The sequence below is a fragment of the Rutilus rutilus genome, assembly GCF_951802725.1.
Source record: "Rutilus rutilus genome assembly, chromosome: 6".
Lineage (NCBI taxonomy): Eukaryota > Metazoa > Chordata > Actinopteri > Cypriniformes > Leuciscidae > Rutilus > Rutilus rutilus.
Window position 1 is genome coordinate 24,828,465 of NC_140214.1, and position 12,511 is coordinate 24,840,975.

General features: G+C 36.0%; 3 protein-coding genes across 4 annotated transcripts; all 3 read right to left on the reverse strand.

Moving 5' to 3' along the window:
- Window positions 1-459: 459 nt before the first annotated feature.
- On the reverse strand, window positions 460-3,180 carry rwdd3 (RWD domain containing 3). Its single transcript, XM_084411444.1, has 4 exons — window positions 2,968-3,180; window positions 1,648-2,111; window positions 1,279-1,394; window positions 460-1,174 (listed from the first exon to the last, which is right to left on the reverse strand). The coding sequence occupies exons 1-4, from the start codon at window positions 3,050-3,052 to the stop codon at window positions 1,063-1,065; spliced, it is 777 nt and encodes a 258-aa protein (XP_084267570.1). The 5' UTR covers window positions 3,053-3,180; the 3' UTR covers window positions 460-1,062.
- Window positions 3,181-3,232: 52 nt separating this feature from the next.
- Window positions 3,233-6,683, reverse strand: hccsa.1 (holocytochrome c synthase a). Its single transcript, XM_084411443.1, has 7 exons — window positions 6,569-6,683; window positions 5,748-5,847; window positions 4,985-5,160; window positions 4,742-4,890; window positions 4,541-4,660; window positions 4,370-4,456; window positions 3,233-4,105 (listed from the first exon to the last, which is right to left on the reverse strand). Exons 2-7 carry the CDS (start codon window positions 5,842-5,844, stop codon window positions 3,913-3,915), a joined length of 822 nt encoding a protein of 273 aa, XP_084267569.1. The 5' UTR covers window positions 5,845-5,847; window positions 6,569-6,683; the 3' UTR covers window positions 3,233-3,912.
- A 1,416-nt stretch (window positions 6,684-8,099) lies between these two features.
- Window positions 8,100-12,051, reverse strand: LOC311291276 (TLC domain-containing protein 4-B). 2 transcript variants are annotated; one of them, XM_084410197.1, is made up of 7 exons: window positions 11,909-12,051; window positions 10,689-10,855; window positions 10,517-10,606; window positions 10,335-10,393; window positions 9,642-9,736; window positions 9,478-9,551; window positions 8,100-9,394 (listed from the first exon to the last, which is right to left on the reverse strand). In XM_084410197.1, exons 2-7 carry the CDS (start codon window positions 10,841-10,843, stop codon window positions 9,076-9,078), a joined length of 792 nt encoding a protein of 263 aa, XP_084266323.1. In that variant the 5' UTR covers window positions 10,844-10,855; window positions 11,909-12,051; the 3' UTR covers window positions 8,100-9,075. The 2 variants fall into 2 exon arrangements, with proteins under 2 accessions (XP_084266323.1, XP_084266322.1); XM_084410196.1 differs by lacking the exon at window positions 11,909-12,051 and adding an exon at window positions 11,033-11,380.
- Window positions 12,052-12,511: the final 460 nt, after the last annotated feature.

Consider the following 12,511-nt stretch of genomic DNA (forward strand, 5'->3'; position numbering starts at 1 on the left):
GTAACATCAAAAAGTAATCTGATTATGTAATGTAACGTAACGCTTCTAATGTGTTACTCCCAACACTGCACATTTCAGATGAGATTTGAAAACACCTGATCGCTAAATTTTCCACAGTCTGAAAACATCAATAGATCAATGTAGATTTCAGTCTGTTTTTCAAGAGAAAAGAGCTAAATTTGTACATTTTGAACATAATCAAGTATAATCGACGTACTCTGGTAGACTGGAGGGATCATGAGCATTTTCTACAGAGTTGTACCTCCACCAGATCTTTGATCACATCCTCATGTTCTGATATCAAAAGACACGCTAAGTTTGAATCAGGTTTTTCATGCCATGAGAGTAAAAAAACTCTGACTGTGGTTATCATTATTCATGCATAAAAGGGTTAATATAATTTAAGTTTAAATGAATTATGTACATAAAACTTAAGGGATGACAACAGTAAATAGTTTTACCACCCTTTTTTATTTTGATTTTATTTTTATTTAGATAATGATCCACAAATAAATGTAAAGATATTAACAAAACTTAAACTTATTCACAGATAAATAGGCTAGAATGAGATACACAACATAAATGTTATACAAATTTACAATACAACTAAATAAAATGAGATTAGCAAATAAAAAAATATTTTTATTTTTTTGGATTGTGCTACAATTGGTCAGCGCAATGTAGCCATTATTCATGCATAAAAGGGTTAATATAATTTAAGTTTAAATGAATTATGTACATAAAACTTAAGGGATGACAACAGTAAATAGTTTTACCACCCTTTTTTATTTTGATGTTGTTTTGATCTTGTGTTTACACTTTCCTGCAATTTATGAACATTTTCACCAGTCCAATTCCATAAGGATACATGTCCTGTATTTCAGACCTGGGACTGACATACAGTTATAAACAGTTTAACTGGGAATATTATAAGACAGCATATTTTGCATTATAAGCTATTAAAGAAAATGACATGATGTGTTTTATTATGGGAATCCATCAGAGTTGTTGAGTGCGGCTCCACCCAGTGGAGAGAGTGTGTGTTACACAGCAGCTGTCCTGTCAGATGAGTGAGGGCACAAACTGGTCATAAAGCTCAGTTAGTCCAACAAGATCAAACTCCCTTTTGAGGTCATCAAGTGATAAAACGTCTTTCACTTCAAATGTAGACATCCTAAATAATGAAAAAGCCAGCTGTGAAATTTAAACAATGGCCAGTGAAGTATATATATAGTTAACAATATATCACACAAAAGTGTATGCATTGTATATGCTTACATTCTCCTCTCCTCTGGTTGTGGAATCTCACAAAGGACGCTCATCATCTTTTCCTTGCAGCGTTTCCCTGAAGAATCAACATCAACTTTTACAGTCTTCTGAAGGTGTATGTATTCCTATAGAGAGTCAGTTTAGAATATATATTCTTACGTCACAAGAATGCATACACAAATGACACAAACCAAATCCAATAAAAACTCTACAGTTAGTCAGGAATCAGGAAAGGAAAAGGCAGGAAAGTATATGCTTTAAAGATGTCCAGAGCATTTAATGATGGCTGTGGTATTAATGCATGTATAATATGTTATTGACTCAAATGTCTGGGAAAATGACAATAAATGTTCATACTATATGATTTTGGAGTCATACTTTAATATTTTCCTTTGTTCCTTGCAGCAGAATCAATATCGGTTTGCCCGTAAAGAGTCTTCCAGTGAGACACAGCTCTGAAGCCCATTTTTCAATCAGTTTGATGTATTTTGCTTTGGATCTCATGTGATCTAAATGTAGTATAGCGGTCCATGTTTCTTCAGTCGTTTCTGCTCTGACCTCTGCTGAATGGCAGCTTGACGTTTTGGTCAAGTCAGAGAAGTTTTCCTGAAGCCATAGCATTAAGCCATGGATCATGGGCTCTGGTGGAAGTGATCTTGCTGTGTCCAGTAATTGCTGTCTCAGGTCATGACACTCTTTCCTCGATAAGTGGCTGGAACTGATGCTGATATCTGGAGGAGTGTGGGGGTAGTTGGGAGAGATGTGGAAAATAAGGCCTAGCGGGGTTTTCTCGTTGTCCCTCTCCGTCAGTGTGTGTATGCGGTACACAATTCCCCTCTCAGCTGCATTTAAAAATGAAATTGCAACAGGAATACAATTATGTTGTATTCGTAGAATTTGTATGTTCGGATAAATAGATAATGATCCACAAATAAATGTAAAGATATTAACAAAACTTAAACTTATTCACAGATAAATAGGCTAGAATGAGATACACAACATAAATGTTATACAAATTTACAATACAACTAAATAAAATGAGATTAGCAAATAAAAAAATATTTTTATTTTTTTGGATTGTGCTACAATTGGTCAGCGCAATGTAGCCATTATCTGATTGGCTTGAATAGATGGTGGGCGGAGATAATTTAATTGTTATTTATTTATTTTATCTCATTTTATTTGTATTCTTTGTGAATTTAATTCATTTTTGTGAAACACATATAATTATGTATCTCATTCAATTTATTGGTGAATTTGTAAAATGTTTTAACATTTATTTTGTAGATCATGATCTATTTATCAAAAAGAAACAGTTCTATCTAATCATTTAGTTCATTTAACTTGATTCAAAATTCATGGTGCAAACTTATTAGGCCTATTTCCTATCAAAAGACTATAGTTACAACAGTTATTATTTGCTACTGTTAATGCATTATAATAATAAATGTGGATCTCTTTCAAACTGTATCAGAGCCTGGCTTTCTAAATCTTTCAGTATTATTTTAATAATTAATACATATTTTACCAAGTAACCACAGCTTTACTGCAAAAACAATATTAACACCCTGTAGTAACTATGGTATTTGGTGGAAACAGGGTTACCACCATGGTCATTACATTTTATGTTCAATAAAAAAAGAAAAAACAAGGGTAATTACAGTATTAGAATACTAAAATGCATTCAGAAGAACTCACGTGACTCTTCTAGCAGCTCGAATTCGCCCTGCTCGCAGTATATGGCGGATAAAACTGACATTTCATCAAACGCTTCTTTTGACATGTTTGCATTCGTGCGAAATGCCACATTATGAATTAACGTGTGTAGATTGCTAACGGTTACATATGACCGATTTGTTATTGATCTACACGGTCATATTCCGTGTAGAAACACTATAACAGAACACCAGTTCCGACTGACAACGCGTTATCATTTTCAACATAGATTGAAATATTAAAACTGTTAATAAATACTTGTTACTGAATCGTTTTATTGTATTGCCATCCCTAAAATGCTCAAATACAAATGATAATATGTAAAGAAAATGAAATTGCACACCAAAAACCAGTATGCCTATAAATTATGAGCTCTTGATTAGCAGCACCCAAACAAAGTTGTTTTTAACATCATGTTAGTAGCAGATAAAAAAACACAGCAAGAGAGCATTTTAATGAACATTATAATAGATTCCTTTGACAACTGACTTTATGGCAGAAATAAATACAATTGATGAGCAAGAAAACAGCAGTAAATGAAGAAAAACTAAAAAGTATGTATCAGAGTATTTACACAGTCGCTGGATTTAGTCACTCTGGATGGTTAACATTGTGGATATTTCTAAATAAAACAGGATATTTGCATGCCAGAATGCCTTCTTGAGACTACTAAAACTTTTGTTTTGCTCTTTAATTACAGTAACAAAGTACAATCAATGTACGCTACCATACATCTGCAACACCACACAGTGACACTGTAGCATTCTTCACACATATCATTGGACAAAGTCTTGAATATGCACATAACAAATCCATGAAAGGAAAATAAGAAGGTCAATCTGATTCGTTATGCAAAAAAAGAGATTGTTAATAAATATGAGTTCCTTTATATCCATTAGATAAGACAAGACTCAGTGTGGAGAATATTCATGTGGAGGTCCAACGCCACCAGGCCACTTTCATACGGTCCCAAACAGCTCCTAAGGAATCGAAGGCAGGACGCACGTCAAGGATAGTATGCTTAGACACCTGGCCTCCATCGTAGTAGTCTATCACATATCTGACATCTTTTCCACACCGGTCAATAATCCAGTCATGCCTGTCAAACGGTAGCTCATGCCTACAACACAGAGGACCAAAAGGACCTTATTATATCTGACAATGATTTTGAGAGAGAAAGCATTCAAGCAAAGACATCAAATAAATTTTATTAAAGCAGGGCTTTTCGAATCTTTTAGATGCCACAGACCCCCAAATATGATCATCTTTATCAGACGGATTTGCATCCTAAAATTTAAACGGCAGCTATATATTTTCATGTATAAAGTAAAAATAAAAAATTATAGTTTTTCTACTCCCTGTGTTAAGGGATACTATCACTTACCCCATCCAGTGGCGAAATCTGGCTCTGGGTGAAAAGTCTTTTGCTTTGCCACCAAACCTTAGAAGAGAAGGTCCACATGGGCATTCTCTGTGGAGAACAACAGCAGAACATCAGGAATCATCTACTCGGTGACATCTGAGGACACACAGCCGCCTTTAACGTGTCACCTACTTGGAATGAAGCTTTTCCCATCTCAGGATTTCCTGCCAGGCTTGCTCATTATTCTGGTTGTGAATCCTGATGATGTTTGTCATATCTTTATCTTTGATATCATCATTGTTCCAGCGCCATCTGGTGAAAGTTTGAGTCATAAGCAATGAAGGTGATGATGCTAATTAGATGTACTTTGCTTTTTCTCCATCAGGAACTCACCCTTTTCTCAGCATGGCATTCCAGAACATCTGCTCTGAGGGATAAACCCAGTTCTGCTCAGATCCACCACGAGGGATGGTAGATTCCTCTCTTTTAACAGACAGGGGAAACGGTTGATCAGGGGAAGGTTGCTGGTTAGGTGGTGGCATCTATAGAGAACAGAAAGGAAATAAGGCTGAATGGTAGAAAGGAGTCTCAGTACACCTAAACATCCAGGTAACCAATTTCAGAGGGGCAAAGTACCATGTTTGCTGGGTTAATGTCAGACATTGCGGGTTTAGCCCTGTCAGCAGCTCTCATAGGGCACTCTACAAATTCATAAGCCCTGGCCTGATGTGTTGGTACATCAGGAGCTTTCTCTAGCTGATCGCTAGCAGGAGCAGACACCTGATGCATTGGACATTCTGGCGGAGGAGTACCTGTTGGGATGTTAAGAATGAAAACTGAGGAGAACATCTTTTTTAGATGAAATCTGTATATTCTGTATATAAGGGCTGCAACAACTGATCAATAAAATCGATCATAATCGATTATGAAAATAATCTACAGCAAATTTAATTATTGATTTATTGTCTGTGCGCTGTGCATGGAAAAAAGGGTTAAAATTCAAACTACGTTCTAAACACACAAAACAAATGATTGTTTACCATTTTTTTAAAGTAGAAGTTAAAACTAAATTAACAATAATAATAACGTTCAAATGCGTTTTGTCATAAAAACGTATTATTAAAGTGACGTGACATAATTTATGGCACAGCCTAGAGCCTAGATACGTTTGCTATATTGTTTTCATTGCCTTCAACTTATTAATTACAATTATTATTTTTAAATAAGGAGTCTTTGTTATATTTTTTTCTTCCGATTAGTCGAGTATATAATGGACAAATTAATCAATTAAGAAAATCATTTTTAGTTGCTGCAGCCCTGCTGTACATGAAAAAAAAAACGGGATTTTTCTAGATAACTGATTATTATAATTATTGAAGTACTGGAGTATCCTTCTCACTTTTAATAACATCTTGATGCATCGGACAGCCCTTTGGTGGCACCATGATGCCCTCTGCCTTCACGGTGCCTGTAGGGCTGGACATAGTGTCTCCCATCAGCTTCACAGACAAAAAAGACAAAATAACACAGTAAGTTTTGAGTGGCTTTACATTTAGCATATTAGTATTACTACAGTTAGGCTATATATACAGTACATGCATGCATAAAATCATATTAAGCGCATAAAATACTTTAAATCTAACATCTGAACTCAACTATTGTGTTCTTGCATGATAAGTTACATGCAGGATTTTGTGAATCAAAATTTTTGTATTATCATTTTTATTAATATTATTATGATTGATGCAACATACAAGAAATAACAACATACAATACTAGCATTCCTACATATCAAGCCAAAGTACACTGGGGAGTATCTACATTAGAAATTAAGAAGAGATATAAAGTGTTTTTGCCTTATAGTTGTCAAACTGTAGGCTACATCTGATTGGCTGCTGTGTCACTATGAATAAACATTGGAAATCTGTACACACGTGTCTTCCTTTCTTTCTCTATCCCAGTCCGTGGACTTCAAGATCAAATGTTATTGATATCTGCAGAATTTACTACAAACTTATGCTTTTGGGAAGTTGTGCAACAAATGTTATACAAGACTCCTCACTTATAGAACATAAGTTACACAAGCATAAGATAAAAGTATGCACTATTCTGTCCAGATGGCGGTATTAAATGCTCGTATTGTTCAAATTGAAACTTTAAAACTACATGCGCAAGATATCTCTGATAAATGACTAACCGCTACATAACAGTAACACTTACCTGACACCTCTACTGTCAATGTCGTTGACCAGAAATATGCCTCATATCCCAAGATGCTCTGGGTAATCACGCCGTGTGTGTGGCACGCATGGGCATCCAGATGCATACTGCCCCCTAGAGGATTGGAGTTTGTATTTTTATTTTGTTTTTATGACGATCTAATTTAATTTAATTCAAAAAATTGAATTATTTTAAAATGGTAATAATCATTTTTATTATATTATTTTACTCACTGAATATTCTGAGCCATCAATTCCATCAATTGTTTCCTGCAGGACAGCATTTCAAAAGAGCATTTCATATTTTTTCATTTTTTATCCACAAGTTGTGGATCTCAGATTTAGTCAAATCCTATCACTAAGGGCCAGTTGTTCAAAGGTAAACTGATCGGATTTTGGTTATCGGATTGGATCAAATCTTATAAATGGGTTGTTCAAAAGGGAAAGAAGGAATCTGAAATCAGATTAGATCACGGAATCCAATCCTTTAATCTGGATCAAACCTTCAGTTTGTGTTGTTCAAAACTTGTCAGTAGGATTTGGATAACTTTGATCCAAAAAAACAGGATTATCCTGATCCCAACAGGGGGTAGGATTTCAAGGTGGATTCCAGGAAGAAAATGTAGTAAAACTTTAACATTGGTCAAAAATACAACATTTGTATCATGTAATATACACATTAGGCTACATATTAAGCCTTTCGGTAGCCTACTGTAAAGTAAAAAAGAGATTTTGGCGCCATTAAATAATCCCCAAACAGCTGTAAAAATCAAACAAAAATATTATATTTAATTCAAAGTGTTTTATCACTATTTCTAAACAACTTTGGCACAATCACAAGACATGAACCAGTCAAAAGCGAACACAAATTTTTTTTTGGTGAACGCTATACAAAACTTTTCTGAGAGAACGCAAAAGCATTGAAATATTTTTTTTTTTTCCCTATCTCATATTTTTTACATGACCATGTCCCTTTGGGGGTACCGTAGAGCACCAGTAATCCAGATTTGGTTATCGGAAAAAGTTTACATCCAGATCAGGATGATCCAATCCAATTTTGCTTTTAAAAACCGGAACAAAAGTAAGATGGATTACCTGATCCTGGATAGCAAAACATGGGATTTCCAAATCCAGATCATTCTGATCCAGATTAAACTTTTTAAACAACTGGCCCTAAAAAATTAATTCAGATAGTCTTTCTGGAGGTTATATCATTATGCCTGTGGAACAAGTGACTGATTGAGTGCTATAAGTGAACTATATAAGTAAACTGATTTGTTAAAAACACTAAGTTGTTTATGAACGAAACACATTACTTTTGCTAAAGTTTTAAAAGAGAGGAACTCAGTTGAACTAGTCAGTCCCAGTGGATGGAAGTGAACAAGAATTATTAGCTTACTTAAACGATATGAGATTTTGAGAGTAACAAGCAAAACACTATAGTGAGCAACGCTGCACGTTTCTAATTGTATTACATTTTGTAATAACTAACATAACAAAATTGGCTTAATGTACTCATGTGACCTCACACTGTAAAGTGTAAAACTGAGCAGTTTATTCATTGCCACACCACAGAAACACACATCCAGTCCATTACATGAGCATTTTTGACATCACAGTATTTGTAGAAATTCATTCCAGTTGAAATAGCTCATACTCATACCTTTTTCAAGAGTCATATCATTGCTGATGTTTAACCGCATAGGCCTACCTAACGGTGAACTAAATAATGATAAATAACCTGAAAAGCCTTATCTTATTGAAGCTTACATATTATAATTGTCATTATTCCAAATCCAACCGACAAGCCACATACTACAAAAAGCTTATACATGGCTGCATCACGAAACATATTGTGCCACCTGATATGTTTTCCATTCCAGACATACATAATACTCTCCATATATGCAATAATTATATGCAGACATGCATGGTTTCTCGAGTACAAATCCTGCGAAACCAGGAACTTCCACCTATACATTTAACCCACATTTCCACTATACATTCATAATGTCATTATATTTCTCTCTCTATATATAACCTTATCCATATTGTAGTCAAAAAGTTGTTTATCGTGGTCTACAGGCACACACTGAATCCTTGTGGAAGTTCAGATGTGCTGTCGCTTTGTTGATTGCATTCATAAAGGCAAGTTGGTTGATCTTAATAGCAGCTTTATAATAAATAGTGCAACCACAACTATAGTCCTGATTGTACATTTGATCAGACTCATGCCACTTAATCACCTGATTTTTTTAAACTGAAAGAGCGTTTGTGATTTAATTCCTCCAGTTGAGTCCATATTTGAAGATGACATCATAAGTCATTATTAATACAATGACTGACTTTCTAAGCTCTTGATTTGTCGGTTTGAAACTCAAATCTGCTGTCACGGCATTACAGCAGCAGGAAGTAATACAAACATATGCACTCCAGCATAGGTCATGATACAAGATGGACGGTTTGTGTGCTGATGTATTCAGTTTCTGTTTGTATCTCCATGTCATGTCAGTCTGTCTTTCTAGTTTCCATCTCAGTTCCTGCTTTTCTCGACCAGGCTGAGTGAAGGACTTTGAGACATCCACGGATGATTCTGCGCATCCACATGATGTTCATAACATCCAAAGACACGCTGGAAATAACCCAGGCACTGCGGCCTCCCAGAGGTAACTTGTAGAAGTCATCTGTGCCAAAGACCGAGTACATATGGCTGTAGTAGCCTGGAATGACTGCGATCCTCACCAAGAAGAATGCAAATGCCATGGCAACACCATTAACCAAACTCGGTTTGGAAAGTTTGTGGTAGCCCAGCATGTGAAAAAACCAACTGGAAGACATAAAAGAAAAAATGCAATTTAGAAAATTAGCTTCATTGTATGGTTTTACATCTATTTTTTACACATTACTCACCGCTGGTTGACAAAGGGGGTGGAGAATTCTGAGAGCAGACGGAAATTAGCAAAATAAGGCAATATCCCTTGACTCTACAGAAGAAGAAAAAGCACAAAATGACCTTGGAAATCCTGAGGAAGTTTGACCAGCTAGAAACCAGACCAGCTAGAAACACAACTTACCAGCACATAGTAATACGCGTAGAGAGCAGCAAAATGATGTATGACAAAGTATTTCTCTCCAATTGACTCCCATGAAGTAAACATGAGCAGGAGATCTGAAGAGGAACAGAGTGTTCTTTGTGAGAGTAACATCAAGTAAAAAATAGAAACATATTTCCCATACACCTTAAATACATTCATATAATATTAATCATTATTCCTAAAAATATATATTTTTCAAAGTAAAAAGTATTTTTTACAAATATAATGTAGGCTATTATTAATTAAGTGAAAAATATTTCAAAAAAGTAAAACATTTGTTAAAATAATATAAAAATATGAAAGTACTAAATACGTTTCTTTTCACTTTTTTCTTTATTATATCAAGACATTTTTTTTTTACTTAATGCCCCCCAAACTTTTCAAAATTGTTTTAATTCGGATTTTTTTTTTATTTGATGTTTTTAGCCTCCATTAAAAATGTATTAAATATTAAAAAGCAATTAAGCAGTTTTGTTAAACAATTTGTTTTTCTAAAAATAATAATAAAAGTTAATAAATTAAAATTCAGCAAATTGAACAATGCTTATCATAGAAGATATGTATTTAAATCATTAAGTAAATTAACTGCATTTTTTTCTTTCTATTTTTGCATAAATGAATATATATAGATATATTAATAGATATTAATCACATCATTAACCCTTCACTCACCAGAGATGAGGTAGCCTGAGGTAATGGCCACATTTAGTTTCACCAGTGTGGCATCTCCCCTGCAATCACAGATTATTAGAGGTTGGTGTATTTCACACTTTGAGTGTTCAAGCTCAGTTTGACATGTTGCATACGAAGTTGTGTCACCACATTTGTAATGGATTGCATCTATAAATCCTCACCAGACTGGGTCTTTCTGGATAGGTTCATCAAAGATATATATGTAGAGACAGAAAAGTCCCACAACCAGAGCGTGCACTGTTGAGACGGCCCTTTGAGAAAAAGAGAGACCTTCCAACTTTAGTCAAACTCGCTATATAAAAACACATGCTTTTAGAAGATAAAATCTGACACCTGGAGTTCCACTCCGTCCTTTGTGTAGGGCTGAGCCTGAGGAAGCCTTTGGAGAGATGCTGAGACACCCAAGGGCTACCTCTATGGAACAGCCACTGGAAGCCCAGGAAGCTCAATGTTACAACCACCAGCACCTGCAGGCTGAGAGGCTCCATGCCTGCTGAGCCCTAGAGAGAGAGAGAGAGAGAGAGAGAGAGAGAGAGAGAGAGAGAGAGAGAGAGAGAGAGAGAGAGAGAACGTTCAGCAAAACCCCAGCCCAACACACATTAATCACCCGCCTCTTTAACAAAACAAAATGTTTCTTACTCCAGACCGGTTGCGAACATAAAAGCCCCAGTCATCACCTGAGCTGCCGCAGTACCTCTCTACTGCCAAATCCCCCGGCATAAATAAGCATTTGCATATGTGCTGACACAGACATCAAGAGGTCAGCCGACTCCAACACGTCTCAGATTTCTCCATCCGTGATTTATAGAGCCACGAGTGGCTTTTGTGCAGTTTGAAATGCATTCGAGTCGCAGAGATCCTGGCGTCCCAAAAGAAACAGCTGATTGTGTGTTGGGTTTGTGCTGCATTCACACAAACTTCTATCCTGGCTGAGGGGAGCGTGTATGTTACTCCGGCTATGCATGTCTGCAGTATGGACAGCGATCGAAGTGAAACAGCTGGAAATCAATGCGTGTGATCAATGTGGCATTGTTCTGGTCCACTGGGACAGGACCACTCCCTTGTTTTGTCTTCGTACCCTTGAAAAAGTCATCAAGCTTCAGTGCTTTTGGTAATAGGAGGAAGTCAAGCCGGCATGACCTTGTCAGATTTGAATTCTACTTGATTGTCTCTCACATGTACATTGACATTTATGCATTTAGCAGATGCTTTTATCTAAAGCAGCTTACAAAAGAAGAACAAAACCAGCCAGGAGCCAACAATATTCATAATAAACAATGGCAGGTTTATATGACAAATAAAGAAGCAAGCTAAACAAATGCAGAGAATAATGTGAGTGTGTAAGTGCACTGAACATGTACAGTATGAGTTAAAACACAAAAAAACAGCTAATTTAGGGGGAAAAATGCTGTAGGTCATGCTGTCTTTATCATTTTATGTGTCGGAAGTCATTCATTCATTTTCTTTTGCAATTCATTTTTTCTTGCAGTCCTTCTTTTTGGTGACTATGAAAAAAATTAAATGAAGTCATCATAATGCATGATCAGACTTACCCTTTCCGTTATGAAAGACCCATTTTGAACTGGCCATGGAGCGTGTGCATGAGGTGAACACAGCCGGACACGGGGATAAACGCAGGGTTTAAGTGACCTTCTCTCTCTCTATTCTCCATATTCACTCAGTAAGTGCTTTCTCTTCTATGCAGTTGTCCAGTGTAATTTTATATCTATCCTAAATTAACTTCATTGCATAGAGGAACCACTAGATGGAGTGAGACATCCAACTTTTTTTCTCTCCATGATAGCAAATGAGCCTCAGGCAAATGTGTTAGACCAGGAGGGGGTGGTTGGTAGGCTACTGTCCGAACAATGACACTATTGCTGAATGAATGAATGAATGAATGAATGAATGTTGTAAATTTAGCAAGGGCTGCCCTGTTGTCCTCAATTTCCTGAATTCTTGCCCTAAACTTTAGCCTAAATCAGATCTATTTTCAGACTTAACCAAACAAAATAAACCCAAATCACGATAAAACCGAGTCTTCTTGTATTTAGAGCCATACTGGAGCGATTAGTCTTGCCCTGCATCTTCAGGTAATGACATCCCACCCCCCTCTAAAGCACAGTTGTTGTTGTTGTTGTTGCTGAGTCCCTCTG

What these genes read in the sequence shown, in the direction of transcription:
- hccsa.1 (XM_084411443.1), bottom strand. Translation starts at nt 5,844, where the DNA reads ATGGGAGACACTATGTCCAGCCCTACAGGCACCGTGAAGGCAGAGGGC. An exon ending in AATGCCATGCTGAGAAAAGG is followed by an intron (nt 4,661 to 4,741) that starts GTGAGTTCCTGA and finishes AACTTTCACCAG; the next exon opens with ATGGCGCTGGAACAATGATG. An exon ending in AGATTTCGCCACTGGATGGG is followed by an intron (nt 4,106 to 4,369) that starts GTAAGTGATAGT and finishes TCTGTGTTGTAG; the next exon opens with GCATGAGCTACCGTTTGACA.
- rwdd3 (XM_084411444.1), bottom strand. Translation starts at nt 3,052, where the DNA reads ATGTCAAAAGAAGCGTTTGATGAAATGTCAGTTTTATCCGCCATATAC. An exon ending in CGAGCTGCTAGAAGAGTCAC is followed by an intron (nt 2,112 to 2,967) that starts GTGAGTTCTTCT and finishes TTTTAAATGCAG; the next exon opens with CTGAGAGGGGAATTGTGTAC. An exon ending in GAACAAAGGAAAATATTAAA is followed by an intron (nt 1,395 to 1,647) that starts GTATGACTCCAA and finishes GACTCTCTATAG; the next exon opens with GAATACATACACCTTCAGAA.
- LOC311291276 (XM_084410197.1), bottom strand. Translation starts at nt 10,843, where the DNA reads ATGGAGCCTCTCAGCCTGCAGGTGCTGGTGGTTGTAACATTGAGCTTC. An exon ending in CTCAGGCTACCTCATCTCTG is followed by an intron (nt 9,737 to 10,334) that starts GTGAGTGAAGGG and finishes GTTCCTCTTCAG; the next exon opens with ATCTCCTGCTCATGTTTACT. An exon ending in ACCCCCTTTGTCAACCAGCG is followed by an intron (nt 9,395 to 9,477) that starts GTGAGTAATGTG and finishes TATGTCTTCCAG; the next exon opens with TTGGTTTTTTCACATGCTGG.